At 39.5% G+C, this 19,154-nt stretch overlaps 1 protein-coding gene and 1 long non-coding RNA gene across 3 annotated transcripts in view; one reads left to right on the top strand and one right to left on the bottom strand.

The window, feature by feature from the left end:
* Positions 1-2,097: 2,097 nt before the first annotated feature.
* LOC144578746 (uncharacterized) lies at positions 2,098-8,459 on the bottom strand. Its single transcript, XR_013525112.1, has 3 exons — positions 8,421-8,459; positions 2,793-2,869; positions 2,098-2,130 (listed from the first exon to the last, which is right to left on the bottom strand). It is a non-coding gene; the product is annotated as an uncharacterized LOC144578746 (long non-coding RNA).
* A 121-nt stretch (positions 8,460-8,580) lies between these two features.
* SLK (STE20 like kinase) overlaps positions 8,581-19,154 on the top strand; it is a 60,975-nt gene continuing 50,401 nt past the window's right edge. For both annotated transcript variants that reach the window (XM_002756578.6, XM_002756579.6), the window contains exon 1: positions 8,581-9,327. In XM_002756578.6, the coding sequence (XP_002756624.1) occupies positions 9,178-9,327 (150 nt within the window). In that variant the 5' untranslated portion in view covers positions 8,581-9,177. The remainder of the gene's footprint in view (positions 9,328-19,154) is intronic.

Genomic DNA, 19,154 nt, shown 5'->3' on the forward strand with positions numbered 1-19,154 from the left:
CATCTCAAAAAAAAAAAAAAAAAAAAAAAAGAAAAAGAAAAGGAAAAAATCTCCATTTGATTTTGAATGATGGCAAAGAAAAAGAATAAACTTGGCTTCCACTAGACATGAAACAGGACATATCTTCTTATTCACTTAAGTCCAGTGTTGTTTTTAAGGTCTGGAGGAATAAATATACAACTTTGTATTAGTATATTGGAAGTATGTTGTGTAAGATCAAGTGAGAATTTAAGGAAATGTGGAAAGCATTCAACATCTAAATCAGAGTACACATTGCTACTATTACTTTCTAAGGAAAAACAGAATTTAGTTTTTAAAAAAATCTTATGTAGCCATTGATTATGACCTCAGGGACTTTGGAATAACTACAGAAGAGTTATCTAAGCTTTTTAACTGTCATCAAAGCTTTGCTAATAGTTAAAAAAAATCATGAGGCAAATTTAGGGTATTTTACTTTATTACCAGAATTAACTGTATAACATATGGCTTTTCAAATTAAAACTTTCCTAGTGTTAACTCTTTTCAATTTTAAGAATTAGAATTTCAATTACTGAATTACTGAAAAGTTCATTTGGTTTTCTTAAAGTCTGGCCATTAAACACAAATCTCGCAAGATGGCACTTTACAATACAGATTCCCTAGTTAAAAATGTTTTAGAAACACTGGCTACTCTCACGCAGAAACATGAAACATAGCCCATTAAAAATTCTGCAGTAAGGGAAACTTTTAAAACTTTAACCAAGTTTCCCAAATTTGTGTCTATAGTACTCCTTCTTAAAGTAAAATTTTCATTTATTGAGCATTGTTCTAGTTATAGATTGCTGCTTACCAAACAGTCCTAAAATGTAGTGGCTTCAATGAACAGCAATCAATTTTTTTTTTAGTTCATGAGTTGGCAGTTTGGGCAGGGCTCAGTGAGGAATGCTTGTTTCTTCTCCACATGGTGTCAGCTAGCATAGTTTGACTCAAGGATGAATGATGAACTTCAGTATGGTTCCCTGGTATGGCTGGCAAATTGATATTGACTATCAGCTGGGAGTTCAACCAGGACTGAGGGCATAGGTCTCGCCATATGGATGTCTCCATGGGTTGTTTGGGCTTCCTCAGGACATGGTGGTGGGTTCTAAGACTGAGGGTCCCAAGTGATAGGAAGTTGAAACAGCTAATGTTTTTAAGACCTGGGTCTGGAAACTGACTATTACTTCTGTTGTGTTATATTGGTTAAGCAGTCATAGATCTAAGATGCAAGAGAAAAGGACATTGATCCCTAACTCTCGGTGGGAGGAATTTCAAAGCATGTAGGGGTTATATGTCAAAAGAGTATACACAGAAAAATGCACAGATCACAAATGCAGAGGCTTTTAACATAATAAACTCACCCATGCACTTAATATCCAGAAGACTTCCCCTTATGTCTTCCTCCAGGCACCACCCCCTCAAAAGTAACCAACATCTTGACCTCTAATACCAAAGATTAGCATAACCTCAGTAGGATAATTCTTTGTGCTGTCCTGCACATTGTAAAATATTTAGCTGTATTCCTGGCCTCTACCCACCAGTTACTAGTAGCATCCCCTCCCCTAGTTGTGACAAACAGAAATGTTTCCAGAAATTGCAAAATATCGCTGGATTAGAAAATAATATCTATTTGTCTAAATCCTACTTAGTCGTTTAGATATAAGTTCCAAGAGATTTATTTTTTTTTAATAAAAACGGGGTTTCACCATGTTGGTCAGGCTGCTCTTGAACTCCCAACCTCAGGTGATCTGCCCGCCTTGGCCTCCAAAGTGCTTGGATTACAGGCGTGAGCCACCATGCCCAGCCCCAAGAGATTTTTTTTTTTTGTCTGCTTTGATTTTGACTGATTCCTTAGTCCCTAGGTTACTACCTGACATATAGGAAAAAACTGATGACTTATGTTGAATAAATGAAAGAATGAAAGATACCAAGTCTATATAGTTATTTAAAGAGTCAACTCTAAAATACATACACTTTTTTATTCTGCCAAACCCTCAATCCCAAATCATTTGGTTCATTTTTGTTAGAAATGATCATTTTATGACTTCACATTGATATGAAATATAAGAATATATTTACCTTTAACAGGCATCTATATTGGTTAGTTTCCTCCTGTAGCAACATGAAATATGAGTCATGGAAATAACAAAGGTTAGGATTTACTAGACAAATAGGCAGTGTCTCATGACTGTGTTAATAATGTAATATAATAAGCCGAAAATTGTGGTTTGTAATAATTGTGACAGCTTTGTGAAATAGGAATGCATAGTAACAAAAAGTTTTCATTAAAAGCCTGGGAGAGGTACTAGGTCCTGAAAGATTAGAAGAGGGAGGGAGGAAGCATATAAGACAGTAGAGTAAGGACTTGAGTAGTTTTTTCTTTACAGAGGAAACTGAAAATTTCTTTTGCAAAATAGCCACTGTTATTACTCTGAACAACATCTTCACTCTCTCCCCCATTGCCTGTGGCAGGCATTACCTATCTCACCAGCTAAATTTCTTAAGGGTTACCCCAAGACCAGTGTTCAACGGAAACAGTGTTCTCTATGAATTTTGATGGATATTGTATGTCCTTCTTTTTGAAATTCCTAATGGCACTTATTTACTCTTCAGTCACCATTATGTCAGGAAAATGAATACGATCACCTTACCAGTATATAATGCAACTAAAATTAGGGGCACAATAAGAATAGAATTTAACAACTCCAAAGGTTCTTAGAGATCACATGGTCATTCTGATGAAGTGAACAACTACACATTTATAAAAATCTTACCTTAGGAATTACCCCATTGTCTGGGTCATTCTGAATTGTTTCATCTCCTTGAAGAACCTCTGTTACAAATGAAATTCCTGTGTAAGCCACAAAGTATAGAGAAGTTAATAACTTGCCCAATGTCACCAGGTTAATGAGAGGACAAATAATTTGGAGTCAATGATCAAAACAATTACCATATCCAACATATGTCTCAAGAAACAAAGAACAAATATAATACATAAAAGTAGGGGCAGTGGGGTAGCACAGTCTTTTATCAACCCCAAAGACTTGGTTGCCAGATGATGCTGTGGTTGAGTTACTCCCATGTAGTCAGTGTCTGACTGAAACTCATTTAATATTGACCATTCAAGTACTTAAAGTTCAAAAAATGTATGGAGTCAAGATTTTTAAACTGGAATTGGAGTACCACTTGTAAAAGAAGGATGTCTATCTGGTTCTAATTTCTCAAGATTTGGATACATTAAGCCTTCTCATTACATTGCCAAATGCTTATGATTCATTTTAGCAGAAGTTACTAGGGATGAAGAGAAGGTGGGAGTATGTGTGTGTAACAGTTCTGTATGACGCAGAAAGAGAGATAAATTAGAAGGGAGGATATTTTTAGATTCCTTTTTGAAACAAAAAAGAGCTTAAATCAGGTGACTTGTTTACTTTTTCTTGTTTTTAAAATAGGAATAAAAGAGATGAAAAATCTGATTTGGAATTTTCTGAATCACAATTCTATTTCAGGAAAATAATTGTCATAATCACAGGTTAGTTACCTTCTTAAAATATCGAAAACATTTCTTTCTAAATATGTAACTCCACAAGGATAGAAAACTGTATTTATGCCACAGGATACTTGTACATCAAAGGAATTTGGTACTTCCATCTAATCTACACAGTAACATTTAAAGAACTAACTCATAAATTTATTGTCTAAATAAGGAAGGGGAAAGAAATTGACAGGTAATTTCTTTCACTAGGTGTAAATTTTTATCATTTTCATTTATTCATTCAACAACAATACACGAAATAGGAAGACATTAGGTTAGATGCAGGAGGTACAAGGATGAGCATGACAGTCCCTGACCTCAAAATGCTTTCAGTCTAGAAGGAGAAACATACACAGCCTCACATACATATGCAGATATATACAAACTCACATAAAAACACACTCATATATACCCAAACATAGTCATACGCATACACACATGTTCACACAATATGTCCATGCATGCTCACGCATGCATACACCCACCATCCTATACACTCACACATGTACACACATATGTATTAGCATATGAACACATATATACATATATACCCACATATACACTTGGGAGTTGAACTGACAAAATGGAGACAGTGAGTAGAATGTTTTCAATTTAGAGAAAGGAGAAAGACATAGCAGAGGCAACGATCCTGTGAGATGGCTATGGCAAAAGCTCAGGGAGGCTAAGGAGAACGTCTTAGTGGAATTGTTAAATACTGGAGAGTTAGGTTTTCCAAGATCTGGATTCAAGTGTAAATCTGCCATTACTATCTACGAGGCCATAACCAAGTTATATAACTCACTGCCTCAGTTTCCTCTCTTTTACATAGGAATTATCATAGTACCTACTTCATAGGGTTGCTATGAGGTTTAAATGAGATGATGTGTATAAACTGCTTAGCACAATGTACTAAATTTCCACTTATTTATTTACTTAGAGATAGGGTCTCTGTGTTATCCAACCTGGAGTGCAGTGGTGCTATCATGGCCCACTGTAGCCTCAAACTCCTGGCCTTAGGCTCCTAAGTAGCTGGGACTATAGGTGCATACCACCACACCTGACTAATTTTATTTTTATAGAGATGAGGTCTTGCCATATTGCCCAGGCTGGTCTTGGCATCAAGCAATCTTCCTACACCCAAAGTGCTGGGATTATAGGTATGAGCCATCGTGCCCAGCCTAAATTTCCAATTTTTAATGATATCTTTATTATTAACAGAGAAGATTATTTACCAGGTAAATTGTGAAATAGTATTCCCTTCACCAAGCTGTTTAGTGAGAATGTATTAAACTATTTTTAAGGTGAGTAGAGCCAAAAAATTATATATTAAATGAATATACTTGCATACCAAAGTATAATCCAAAAATTAAAAAAAAAAAGAATACATGGTCACTGCTTCAACTTTACTTTTAAAGGTCTAAAAATTCAGGAAAGCCAAATTATGATTTTTAAATAATGCAAACATCTAGATGTCATGGCCTTCAATGGGAAAATCTGATCTATCTAAATGACATCTCCCTTGGTGCTATTAAGTAATTTCTGTGGGTATAACCTCATGGTGAAAACATATAAGCTATTATTAACTCTGTGATCATTTCATCAAAGTATGTTAGACTTGATCATGTCATTTATAGAATACTGACAACATTATTTGATATTATTCATTGATATCATGAGGCAATTCATAAAATAAAAAATAAAAGTGGCCAATAAACAAATGAAAAAGTATTACATCATTAATAATCAGAGAATTCTAAATTAAGTTATTTTGGGGCTATTAGATTTAAAAGATGGATAGGCCAGGTATGGTGGCTCACACCTGTAATCCCTGCACTTTGGGAGGCTGAGGCGGGTGGATCACTTGAGGTCAGAAGTTATTGACCAGCCTGGCCAACCTGGTGAAACCCCATCTCTACTAAAAAATACAAAAAATTAGCCTGGGGTGGTGGTGCATGCCTGTAATCCCAGCTATTCAGGAGGCTGAGGCAGGAGAATCACTTGAACCTGGGAGGCAGACATTGCAGTGAGTCGGGATCATGCCACTGCCTGGTTAATACCTTGGTGCTACTGAGGGTGTGGTGAAATTTGACACTGTCATATACCAACCTTTTTCTTTCATCTTTTATCTTTTTTTTTTTTTGCCACAGTGCCTCATTCTGTCACCCAGGCTGGTGTGCAGTGGCACAATCACAGCTCACTGAAGCCCTGACCTCGTGGGCTCAAGTGATCCTCCCTTCCACCTCAGTCTCCCACATAGCTGGGACTACAGTCTCCCACATAGCTGGGACTACAGGTATGCGCCACCATGCTTGGCTAAGTTTTTAATTTTTATAGAAATGGGGGTCTCGCTATGTTGCCAGGCTGGTCTGGAACTCTTCAGCTCAAGCAAACCTGATGACTCAGCCTCCCAAAGTGCTGAGATTAGAGGCATGAGCCACCATGTCTGTCCACAAACTTTTTTCGAGGCCAGTTAGGTGAGACAGAGCAAAAAAAAATAAATAAATAAAAAATTACCAGAGTCTTTGAATTATTAATTCCACTTCTTGAATTGTGTCTTAAGGAAATATATTCAGAAAAATACACAAAGATGCTTGTATACACGCTTACTGTGGAATTGCTTATGATGACAAAAGAATTGCAAACGACTTAGATGCCTGCCATGCTTGCCAAGAGAGAAATGTATAAATAAATTATGGTATAGTTAGACACTAGAACCCTATGCAGCCTATCTATTAGACAGGCTGGGTGCGGTGGCTCACGCTTGTAATCCCAGCACTTTGGTAGGCTGAGGTGGGTGGATCACGAGGTCAAGAGATGGAGACCATCCTGGTCAACATGGTGAAACTCCATCTCTACTAAAAAATACAAAAATTAGCTGGGCGTGGTGGCACGCGTCCATAGTCCCAGCTACTTGGGAGGCTGAGGCAGGAGAATTGCTTGAACCCAGGAGGCGGAGGTTGCAGTGAGCAGAGACCGTGCCACTGTGTTACAGTCTGGCGCCTGGCAACAGCGAGACTGTGTCTCAAAAAAAAAAAAGGGATTAGACAGATCTATTTGGGGTGGCTTGGAAAGATGTGAATGTTCTGTATTGGATGATGCTGGTTTTACATTTTAAAAAACATATATGCAGCCAAGCCTAGTGGCTCATGCCTGTAATCCCAGTACTTTGGGAGGCCGAGGTGGGCAGATCACTTGAGGTCAGGAGTTTGGGACCAGCCTGGCCAACACAGCAAAACTCTGTCTCTACTAAAAATACAAAAAGATTCGCTGGGCATGGTAGCACACGCCTGTAATCCCAGCTACTCAGGAGGCTGAGGCAAGAGAATTGCTTGAACCTGGACTGTGGAGGTTGCAATGAGCTGAGATCGCACCAGTGCACTCCAGCCTGGGCAACACAGCGCGACTTCATCTCAAAAAATATATATATATGTATACATACATTTATTTATACAAAATATATATTTATACACACATGCACACACAGAAAAATAACATGTATATGCCTTTTTCAAAGCAGCTTAGCTTTATTGAGGTATAATTTACAAAGCATATAATTCACCCATTCTAAGTGTACAATCATCACCATAGTCTAGTTATAAAACCCTTTTTTATTGCCCTCCAAAATTCTCTCATGCTTATAGGCTTAACTCTTTTTATTTGGCCATGTGTATTATTTTATTAAAAGGAAAAGCTTTCATAAGAAGCTCATTTCTTTTTTTCATAATAAATGAAAAAATTTATGAGAATATATATATATATTTTTTGAGACAGAGTCTAGCTCTGTCGCCCAGGCTAGAGTGCAGTGGCGCAATCTCAACTCACTACAACTTCTGCCTCCCAAGTTCAAGCGATTCTCTTGCCTCAGCCTCCCAAGTAGCTGGGATTATAAGCGTATGCCACCATGCCTGGCTAACTTTTTTAAAATGACTGGGGAGACGGACATTATATAAATAGCAATACATATACATTGTCTCTGCTCCAGATACCTCCATTCATTCATTCATTCATTCACCAAATCTGCCTTCCTATTATATGCCAGGAATGTTGCCAGGTACTTGAATATCGTGACGAACAACAAACCACTGGCCTGAAAGTGCTCCATTCCGGTGGAGGAGAAGGTAGGTCACCACCTGACAGATTCCAGCCATCGCCCCACCAGTCCAGCAGTGTGGACTGCCCCACCAGGCACTGCTGTCCAAGGCTGTTGGAGGCAAACCAGGAAGTGAGGGCCTTAGTTGAAGTGGAGTCACCAAGAGTGACACCAGGTTTACAGGTGTGGAGGTGGGCAGGAGAAGTTTTACCCTCAAGGGAGTGTCACAGTCATCACTTGAGTAGTGGGCTGAAACAATTTTTATGTATCTGTGTCTATCTTGCCTGCACACTTACTAAGATAGAGCGTTTTCGGGTGCAGGGGTCACGCAAAGGGCTTCCATCCCTTGCTTCATTCACAACCTTCTGGTTGGGATTATTAGGATCTTTATTTCACAATGAGGATACGGAGGCTCGGAGAGGTTACCTGCCCAAGGTCACAGATCTCTCTCTTCAAAGCCCAAGCTCATAACCACCACACAAACTCTCTTTCCTTTCACTGTACCTGGGGCCCATCTGAGAGCGAAAAAGTCCTCTTTCAGGTCCCAAACCTAACAGGTCCGGCTTTCACTCTACAGTTTTTCCCAGATCCAGAATGGAGGCAACATCCCATAGCACAGTCAACAAGGTCGTGCCCACGGGGCCGCTCCACCAAGGCCGTGGACTGACAGGATTTGGGGTTTGGAGGGCAAATGGGAAACAATCGTCAGGATCAAAGAGCATTAGCGTTCACCACACCCGTCTTCCCGCTTCCCGAGCCCCGCTCTCCGGGTACACGAACCTTCGGGGACAGCCAGTCTGCGGGACCCAGCGCGCGTGCGCGGGGCCATAGGGGACGCCCCCACGAGCGCGCGGTGAGTAGGGCGCGTGACCGGGCGGGCGCGCAGCCGGGGGAGCGCGCGGGCGCGCTACGGAGTCGGCGTCGGCGCGCGCTCCAGGCCGAGGCTGTGTAGGCTAGGGAGGGAGCCAGGCGGCGGAGGCGGAGGCGGCGGCGGCTGCGCCCCAGACCCGAGGGGACGCGCGGGCCTTGAGCGGCGGGAGAGGACGGCGACGGAGGAGACCCTAGGCTCGCGGTCCGAGGCGGGAGGGCTCGGCTTCTCGACTGCCCGCCTCCAAGGCCGCTGGCCGCTTCTCTCTCCCGGAGTGGCCGCCGCCCCTGGAGACTCGCTGTGACACGGGCCTAAGCCGCCACCAACGCCGCGGGCGTCCTGACCGCTCGGACTCGTCGGACCAGGCCGGGTGGGAGCGAGCTTGCGGGCAGGTGCCGCTCGCGGAGGGTGGGCCGGGGGCGAGGCGCCCACCGCGCGGCCCGCGGGCAGGGTTCGGCGGAGGGGCCGCTCGCGCAGCACCCCCACCGCGGGTCGGAGCCCGGGTCGCCGCCCCTCCTTCTCCCGGACCGCCCGGCCGGAGCTGCGGGAGCCGGGGGACGCCGCGCCCGCCGCCGCCAGCCGGGCTCGCGAGGGAGAGCAGGGCGGAGAAACTTTGCCTTTTATTGTTTTTAGTCCTTAAGTGCAAGGAACTCTGTGTTGGGAGGAAAAATGTCCTTCTTCAATTTCCGTAAGATCTTCAAGTTGGGGAGCGAGAAGAAGAAGAAGCAGTACGAACACGTGAAGAGGGACCTGAACCCCGAAGACTTTTGGGAGATTATAGGAGAATTGGGCGACGGAGCCTTTGGGAAAGTGTACAAGGTAAGAGGGGGAAAACGGGAAGTTGTACTGTGAAGATAAAACAGCCACTGGCCTGGAGTGGCGGGAGGACTTCTGCTCCCCTCGTCCCTTTCCTGTCTCTTGCTCCTTCTTTTGACTGTTAGGGTTCGATGCAACTTTACTTGGCTGATCATTCAAGGAGTGGCTAAGAAGTCGGGTTTACGGTGGAACAAAATGGGGCCTGGATGGAGTTTAAAGGGCGATTGGAAAGGGAGGCAGGGTTATAAAGTCTGCTCTGTCAAACTTCAAAGGAAATGAGAGTGTTCTTTAATTTATAGGAGGGGTCTGGTTATGCCCTCCAAGTATTTAACAATGAAAAACTCATTGCACTTTTCGGTGGATTTGTCTACTGACTGCATTCGCGTGCATGCTTGTACTCCAGCAGTTCCCTTTTTAGGGTCCAGGGTATATATTTGGTTGTATCTAGAGCTAATAGATAACTGGCTGGGATCAAGTGATTGCTACTTGAAGTCTCTTCGTGAGTTGGTTGCTTGACAGCATACTATAAAATGGAATGGAATTTCTGACAAAATTTCCACAAGAAAACCTTCATGTTTTTAAAAATATATTTATAGTAAGCATTGACTGGAAGTCAGTATCAGCGCTTAAAAAATTAAAAACACACGCAGCTATTTATTTCGATGGGAAGAGCCTTGGCGTTTCAGCCTAAAGGCATTAATGTTAACTATTTACTGTCTCCTAAGGAGCATATGAATGATGTCATTGGATTATTTTCATCCTGAAGGGCGAGTTTTTTATGAGACAGCGTTTAGGGAAAGGACCCACAGGGTTGCCTACAAGTGAAAACATAAGAAAATAACTTAGGTTTATACAGGACTTTGCAGTTTTTAAATACTTTCAAATAATTTGGCCCCCACAAAAATCTTGTGAGGTAGATAGGTAGGTCAGTATTAGTACCCACATTTCACAGATGAAGATATTGAAATTGTTCACAGTCATATGAGTCACAGCCTAGACTCGAACTCAGGTCTTCTGACCCCATATTTAGTATTTTTTTTTACTTTAACTGGTAGAAATCAGAGCATTTTGCTTACTGCTTTGTAAGCACCAGTACACTTGTGTGCCTTTGCCCTGTGCCCTTTGCCCTGTCTCAAATGCATCTTGTCAAAATCCCGGTCCTCATTCTTTATTTAGGCCGAAATATGCACTCCTTTCTGTGTGCTTTCAGAACACGTTCACATGGCTATTATAGCACTTGTCACTTATTACTGTTGGTATGTTTATGTTTCTATAATAAAATTAAGGACCCAATTATATATTTGGGTTCATCCACTGCCTTAGCATATAGTGATGTGTCTGTTGAAATAAAAGGATGTATTTTATCTACATAAGAATGCCATCGTGGAAGTTATCATATGCTGTGAAAGTTGGCAAAATAAACTTCGTTATTTGTGTGGAAGGTAGAGTATGGGCTTCACCAAGAGCTACATAAGATGCAACACTTTAGTGTAGTGGGAAGATAACTCCTGGGAATCAAGAGTTGAGTTTTAGTGCTGGCTGTCACAAACCAGTGTTTTAATCCTGGACGAAACACTTAACTTCTCTGGACCTCCGTTTTCTTAGCCATGATACAGATTTCCTTAAGAGTTTGTTTAGATTCTTTCACCCATTAAAGTTCTTTAAGTATGGAATTTGCCTGGAAAGGCAAAAATAAATTCTCAAGGCACCTAGAATCTTGTAGTTAGAAGGTGGTAAGTGATTGTGGGCAGTTTTCAAGGTGTAAATGTGTTTTAGCGAATATAAACAATTTAGTAGTAAGAGCACTGGCTCTGCAGTTGGAATATAACTTAGCTCTCTCACTCAATAGCAGCATGTAACCTTGAGCAAGTTTATTTGTCCTGTGCCTAACTTTCCTCATCCATAAGACCTCCTCAGTGTGAGGATTAAAGAAGATAATAAATATAAAGCACATGGAAAGGGCTCAGTAAATGGTAGAAATTATCGTTATTACATTTAGAGCTCATAGATGCAAAATATGGGATGAGATAGGAAAAGAAACCAAGAAGATAATAAACCATTTTCTTGGTTTCTAATGGCATGGGCAGATTGTGTGGAGATACTAAAGCCCTGTTTTATTCTTTCATGACACTTTCTGCAAAATGTGATCTGTCTTCCTATACTCAGACATTAATTGAAAATTTTCTGAAAAACAGGAGTCTTTTTTTTTTTTTTTTTGAGACAGAGTTTCGGTCTTGTTACCCAGGCTGGAGTGCAATAGTGCAATCTCTGCTCACTGCAACCTCCGCCTCCTGGGTTCAGGCAATTCTCCTGCCTCAACCTCCTGAGTAGCTGGGATTACAGGCACGTGCCACCATGCCCAGCTAATTTTTGTAGTTTTAGTAGAGACGGGGTTTCACAATGTTGACCAGGATGATCTTGATCTCTTGACCTCGTGATCCACCCGCCTCGGCCTCCCAAAGTGCTGGGATTACAGGCGTGAGCCACCATGCCCAGCCTGAAAACAGGAGTCTTATTTCATGTAGTTATTTGAGCACTATAAAATTGTGTCAAGGATAATTTCTGTGGTCTTGTTATCTGTATTTTAGTATGATATTTGAAGAGCATGGGCTTGCACTATTTTGTTTTTTCTTTTTTGTCCTTTTGTTTTTTTTGGAGATGGAGTTTCGATCTGTCGCCCAGGCTAGAGTGCCGTTGTGGCGTGTTCTTGGCTTACTGCAACTTCCTCCTCCTGGGTTCAAGTGACTCTCCTGCCTCAGCCTCCCAAGTAGCTGGACTATGGGTGCCTGCTGCCACGCCTGGCTAATTTTTTATATTTTAGTAAAGACAGATTGGTCTTGAACTCCAGAGCTCAGGCAGTCTGCCCACCTCATCCTTCCTGAGTAATAGGATTACAGGTGTGAGCCACTGCGCCCAGCCGTGTTTTCTTTTTTCATTTCACTACTCTATGCTTCTAAGGAGTAGGGTATGAGTTTTTAAAAAATAAAATTTGGAATTTAAACTTATCTGACTTCTTATGGCCTTTTTCTAAAAGTTTTTGTTTTTCTAGATTCCCTAGAAATTGAGGATTTATAAACTGCCTTATATTTGGTGGGAAAAGCTATGAAACCTTAACTTTGTACATAGTGGTATGTAGTAGAAAATTATTTATAAACTTGATTCTATTATTTGCTTATGGAAGTTAGTAACTGTTGCAAAGATTGTATTGTAAATAGAGGTTTAGTATCCCATTTCCCAAATGCTTGGGACCAGAAGTGTTTAGGATTTTGGAATTTTTTTGATTTTGGAATATTTGCAATATACTTAGTTATTGAACATCTAAAATTGAAAATGTTCTAGTGAGCATTTCCTTTGAGCATCATGTCATGTTAGGACTGAAAGTTGCTGATTTTGGAGCATTTCAGATTGGATTTTCAGATTTGGGATTTGTAATCTATAGGTAATCATGTTGTGTATTTAGTTTATTTGAGTCATTTTTCTGTCATATGCTTATTGTATTTCTTCAACTCAGTCCAGCACTGTACACATTTAACAGTTACTTCCTTGCCTGGAAAGCTTCACTACTTTATTTCTCTTTTAAAAATAGTAATATTTTATATGTAAATGAAGATATGTAATATCCTTTAGAATTTTTTATCTTAGGATTTCTCTTTTTTTTTTTTTTTTTCTTTTGAGACGGAGTCTGTCATCCAGGTTGCAGTGCAGTGGTGCAATCTTGGCTCACTGCAACCTCTGCCTCCCTAGTTCAAGCAATTCTTCTGCCTTAGCCTCCTGAGTGGCTGAAACTATAGGCATGCATTGGTGCACCCATCTAATTTTTTGTGATTTTAGTAGAGATGGGGTTTCACTATGTTGGCCAGGGTGGTCTTGAACTCCTGACCTCAGACGATCCACTTGCCTCGGCCTCCCAAAGTGCTGGGATTACAGGCATGAGCCACCACGCTCAGCTGGATTTCTCTTGTTTGTAACAGAAAAAAAGAATGACATAAGATTATGGATTGAATTGCATTTCTAGAAAGCTATTTTATCTATTAACCAATTGAAACTAGACTCTTGGCTGTGTGCTGGATGAAAGGGATTTTTATATGACAACTGATGGGTGTATGGCTTTTAAAAAATAGTGAAATATATAATCTTTGTATTAAAAAGTACAGAAACATACACATTTAGCAGTTAATAAAGGGACTTCTAATTAACAACCATCAGGGTCAAGGAATTCTGCCAACATCCGGGAGTCCCTCTTGCCTCCTTTCTGTATCTAATACCTTCTCTCTCCCTAAAAGAAACCACTATCCTATCTTTAAGTTATTAATTTACTTGCTTTTCTGAATCATTTACTATGTAGGTTTATATCCCTAAATGTTATAAATTTAGTTTTGTGTGTACTTGAACTTTATATGAATGGAATCGTATTAAGCATATTCTTTAGTGTCTTGCCTCTTTCAAAATCAGTATTATGTTTGTGAGGTTCATCTTTATCACATAGAGCTGTAGTTTGTTTTCATTGTAGCATTGTATTCTATTATATGACGATATCACCAATTATTTACCATTGTACTATTAGTTGATATATTGGTTGTTTCCAGTTTTTGACTCTTACACAAAATGCTATTGCACATATGCATGAGTTTCTCTGAGTTAATCCAGGAATGGAATTGCTAGGTTATAGGGTAGTGTATCTTTAATTTTACCAAATGATGCCAAACTCATTATACAAATTTACATTTCCACCAGCAGTAAAGAATTTCTAGCATCTTTTGCTAGCATTTAGTATTGTCAGAATTTTAAAGTTTTGACAGCCTGATAATGTGTTATATTTCTCTTTGTGTGTTCAATTCACCTTTCACAGATTACTAAAAAATAATTATTTTAATATGTTTTTGGCTTCAAGAGTTGCACTTGAATGTCTGATGGCATTTTGTTTCCTGGATCCTTTGCCATCTTTTTCTCTTAATAGCTTTTAGGATTTTCTTTTATCCTCTGTTCATGGTGCTGTAGTTCTTTTTGTCTTCTTCTTTCGTTTTGCTGGGCTCTTGTTTAGTCCTTTCAGTTCAAAGACTTATTTCCTTCAGTTCTGTGACATTTTTTTGTATTATTTATTTGACAACCTCCACCTACACTTTCCCCAATAATAGCTCTTGCCGTGGTTTTAAGATTCTTCATGTCCCTAAGTTCAGTGGACACTTACTTGATCTCTCAGGACCATTTGAGATACTTGACCATTCTTTCCTTTAAAAAGCTCGTTTTTTGGCCGGGCGTGGTGGCCTGTAATCCAAGCACTTTGGAGGCCATGGTGGGCGGATCACCTGAGGTTGGGAGTTCAAGACCAGCCTGGCCAACATGGTGAAACCCTGTCTTTAAAACAAAACAAAACAAAACAAAACAAAAGCTTGTTTTTTGGCTTCTAAGTCACCATACTCTTGATTTTCCTTCCACCTCTGTGTCTATTCCTCAGACTCCTTTGCTGGCTCTTCCTCTTTCTGACTTTAAGGTGTAGAAATTCCACAGGGCTTGGATATAGGCCGCCTTTTCCTTTGCTTAAGAGAACCCATCTTCTCCTATGGCTTCAATTACCATCTAAATGCAGTTTGTTTCTCTACCCTAAGACCTTCCTTTTGAACTCCAGATCCACACATCCAACCGTATATTAGAGATTTGTGCTTGGATGTCTCACAGATGCCTTAAACTGCAAGTCCAAAACATGAATGATGTCAGCCCCAAATTTGCTCCTTCTGTGTTCCCATTCAGTAATTACTACTTCCATCTACCAGTTGCATAGGCCAGAGACCTAGAGGTCATTTTTAACACCTGTTGCTGCCTTCCCCACCAAACCTAATTAAAAACCAAGGCCTGTTAATTCTACTTACTAAATATTTCTCAAATCTTTCTTTCTTCACTGTCATTTCACTAGTCAAAACTGCTGTTATCTCTTACTCAGACTACTGCAATCTTATTAGTGTTTTGGCCTTTATATAAATATAATCATTTACATGATTCTTTTAATCCTGTAATTATTTAATATATTCCTTCATGTTGTGCTTCTTTTGCTAAACATTGTATGGGTGAGTTTCATTCATGTCATTGAATGTAGTAGTCATTTGATCTTTTTCTTTGCTGTATGGTATTTTATGAAGTATTATAGTTTATCCATTCTGTAGTATTTGGATTGTTTTCACTTTTTGTATATTAAGAATACAATTCATAGCCTGGTGCAGGGGCTTATGCCTGTAATCCCAGCACTTTGGCATGCCAAGGTGGGAGGGTCGCTTGAGCCCAGCTATGTTCCCACCAGCCTGGGCAACATAGGGAGAAGCCATCTTCGTTTGTTTTAATTTTTTTTTCCTTGACACAGAGTCTCACCTCTGTCACCCAGGCTGGAGTGCAGTGGTGGGATCAACCTTCCAGGTTCAGGTAATCCTCCCACCCCAACCTCCCAAGTAGCCAGGAGTATAGGTGCCTGCCACCATGCCCAGCTAATTTTTTTATTTTTTGTAGAGACAGGATTTTGCCATGTTGCCCAGGCTGGTCTCGAACTCTTAGGCTCAAGTGATCTGCCTACCTTGGCCTCCCAAATTGCTAAGATTACAGGTGTGAGCCACTGTGCCCAGCCTTAAATTTTTTTAATTAATAAAAAATGATTCATGAATATTCTTGTGCATTTTGGTGCACATATGTCATTTTGGATATATACTGGGAAGGAATTTTCTAGGTCATAGATTATATGTATTTTCAGCTTTAGAAGCTACTACCAGTTTTACAAAGTGGTTGTACCAATTTACGCTACCATCAGTAGGATATGGGAGTTTTCACAGTTGCTCTCTGTCTTCACTAGCACTTGGTATTGTTATTAATATTATCTTTAATGTTTTATGTTAGTCATTCTGTTGAGTATGAATGGTTTTATTTACATTTTTCTTTATTTTTAAATTTTATTATTTATTTATTTATTTGAGACAGAGTCTTGCTCCATCGCCAGGCGCCACACTGGAGTGCAGTAGCGCGATCTCAGCTCACTGCACCCTCCACCTCCCGAGTTCAAGCAGTTCTCCTGCCTCAGCCTCCCGAGTAGCTGGGACTACAGGTGTCCACCACCACGCCCAGCTAATTTTTGCATTTTTAGTAGAGATGGGGTTTCACCATGTTGGCCGGGAGGTCTCGCTCTCTTGACCTCGTGATCCGCCCCCCTCTGCCTCCCAAAGTGCTGGGATTACAGGCGTCAGCCACTGCACCCGGCCTGGTTTTATTTACATTTTTCTGATGATTAATGAGGTCAATCATTATGTGTTTTTTATGTGCTTATTCCATATTTGGGTATCTTTTTTGGAGGAATTCCTGATTATTTACCCAATTTAAAAAAAGAAGCTCTATTTTGAGGTATAATTTATATACCACAAAATCCATCCATTTTAAGTATATAATTTTGTGAGTTTTAATAAATCAGTATAGTTTTGCAACTATTACTACAATCCAGCTTTGGAACCCTTCTGTCATCTCCTGAAAGTTCCCATGTGCCTATTTTGCAGTCAGTCTCCATTCCCACACTGAGCCCAATATAGCCCTTACTTGCTTTCTGGCTCTAGAATTTTGCCTTTTCTAGAATTTTTTAATAAATAGAAACATACAATATGTATTCTTAATATGTATGGCTTTTTGCACTTAGCCAGAGTTTCTCAATGTTGGTACTACAGCCATTTTGGACTGGATAGTTGTTTTTTGTGGAGGGCTGTCCTGTGCGCTGTAGGATGCATCCTTGACCCCTACCCCTTTGTGACAACCTAAAATACTTCCAGACATTGCCAAGTGTCTCCCAGATGGCAAAATCACCTTTAAGTTGAGCACCACTGGTTGAGTGTAGTTTTCAGGATTCATCATTTGAATGAATTTCATTTATTGAAATTTTTCAATTCTATAAAAAAGTTGATCCATAAAAAAAGTTGTATAGTGAACATACACATATCAACTACCTAGATTCTACAGGTGTTCATATTTTGCTATACTGACTTTATTACATATGTCTATCCATCCATTCATCCATTTATCCATTCATTATCTGTTTCTCTTTTTCATTTTCTTAAGGATTTTCTATTCTTTCAATTATTTGTACCCTTGTTTTTTTCACTTATCAAATTATGTCAATTAATCCTTCCTGAACAATTTTAAATAACTTGACATTGGAAATGTTAGCAATTTAATGAATTATTTTACAGTATATTTTCTGGCACAATTTTAAAGTTTTAAACTTTCCTTCTTAGTTTTCTGTTTTCAACCAGAAATTTATTATGTGCTGACATAGACTTCTAGATAAAGTGACATATTACTATATTCCCATGTTACTTCTTTATGCATCTGTGTTTAAGTTCACACAGATCTTTAACACAGCTCAATGACAGAAGCAGTTAATTCTTATTTTGCCACAGTTGTGTCTATGCCAAGGTACACTTCTGCTTGAATATAAGATGCTGTTGCTGTTACTGTATGAAATGTTGCCTTTTTATTATAAAAATCTGTCACTTTTATGTACCAAAATGAGAACTGAGATGGTTTTGAAATTTCAGAAAAAATTTTAATGAAAGGAACAAATCAAAATTTCAGTGAATAATTTTTTTTCTTGAAGAGAAATCATTTTCAAAAGTAGTTTTGAAGTGATAATTTTATCTCAAGATAATGAGAAGAAAAATGTCAGGACCAGGACAATTATGTTATTCCTGTGTTTCTTATTAACCTGTTTTTTATCTGTAAGGATATAACTACTGAATGTACATATGGAATATAAAAACAATATTTTGTTGTTCTTCTTTTAGTTTATAAGATGATCAGCTTTTTCAGTTTACCAGTTTATCAGCTCACACTTCTTTCTAAACATTAATGCTGAAATATTACTTAATTTTAGTGCTTTTTTTTAGAAAGGGAGGGTATTTGAATCATCCCTCCTTCCTTCCTCCTTTCTTGGAAAGTGTGAGCAAAGTTAATAAATTTAATTTCTCTTCGTATGCTGTCATTTTAGCATCTCAGTTTAAAAGAAATATACTGGAAATCAAGATACTTTATTTTTTAATTTTAATTGTAATATTTTCTGAGACAAGGTCTTGCCTTGTCGCCCAGGCAGAAGTGCAGTGGCATGAACTTGGCTCACCGCAGCCTCCCACTCCCAGGTTCAAGTGATTCTCATGCCTCGGCTTCTGGAGTAGCTGGGATTATAGGTATGTGCCACCACACCTGGCTACTTTTTGTATTTTTTAGTAGAGACGGGGTTTTACCATGTTGGCTAGGCTGGTCCCCAACTTCTGGGCTCAAGCGATCTTCCCGCCTTGGCCTCCCATAGTCCTGGGATTAAGGCGTGAGCCACTGTAGCCAGGCATGGTATTTTATTTTTACTTGTAAAGCATATATGTTTTATTTCCATTTGGTATGTTGTATGGCATGAGCTTTATAAAGTCTCTTAAAATTTTAAAGGTCTGTGTTATGGCATATTAACATTTAAGATAAAGTAATATTACATAACTTATTTCAGAGTATCCTGCCAAAATTTTCTTAAAAATGGCCAAGAAGCTAACATACCATATCTAATTTTGGATCTTTAACTTTGATAGAACCTTTTTTCTGGCCCCTTTTTTCTTGTCTGTGCCCTGATGGATGTGAAGTAATATTGTCTCCGATTACTAATGAGGTTGAGCTCCTTTTCGTATGTTTATTGGCCATTTGGATTGCCTGTTCTCTGAAGTGCTTGTTAAAGTCTTTTGGTCCTCTTTCTTTTTCTCATTGATTTATAGGGGGTCATTATATATTTTGAATACTTATCTCTTGTAAATTATATATGATGTACATTATTT

The sequence above is a fragment of the Callithrix jacchus genome, chromosome 12 (assembly GCF_049354715.1).
Source record: "Callithrix jacchus isolate 240 chromosome 12, calJac240_pri, whole genome shotgun sequence".
Lineage (NCBI taxonomy): Eukaryota > Metazoa > Chordata > Mammalia > Primates > Cebidae > Callithrix > Callithrix jacchus.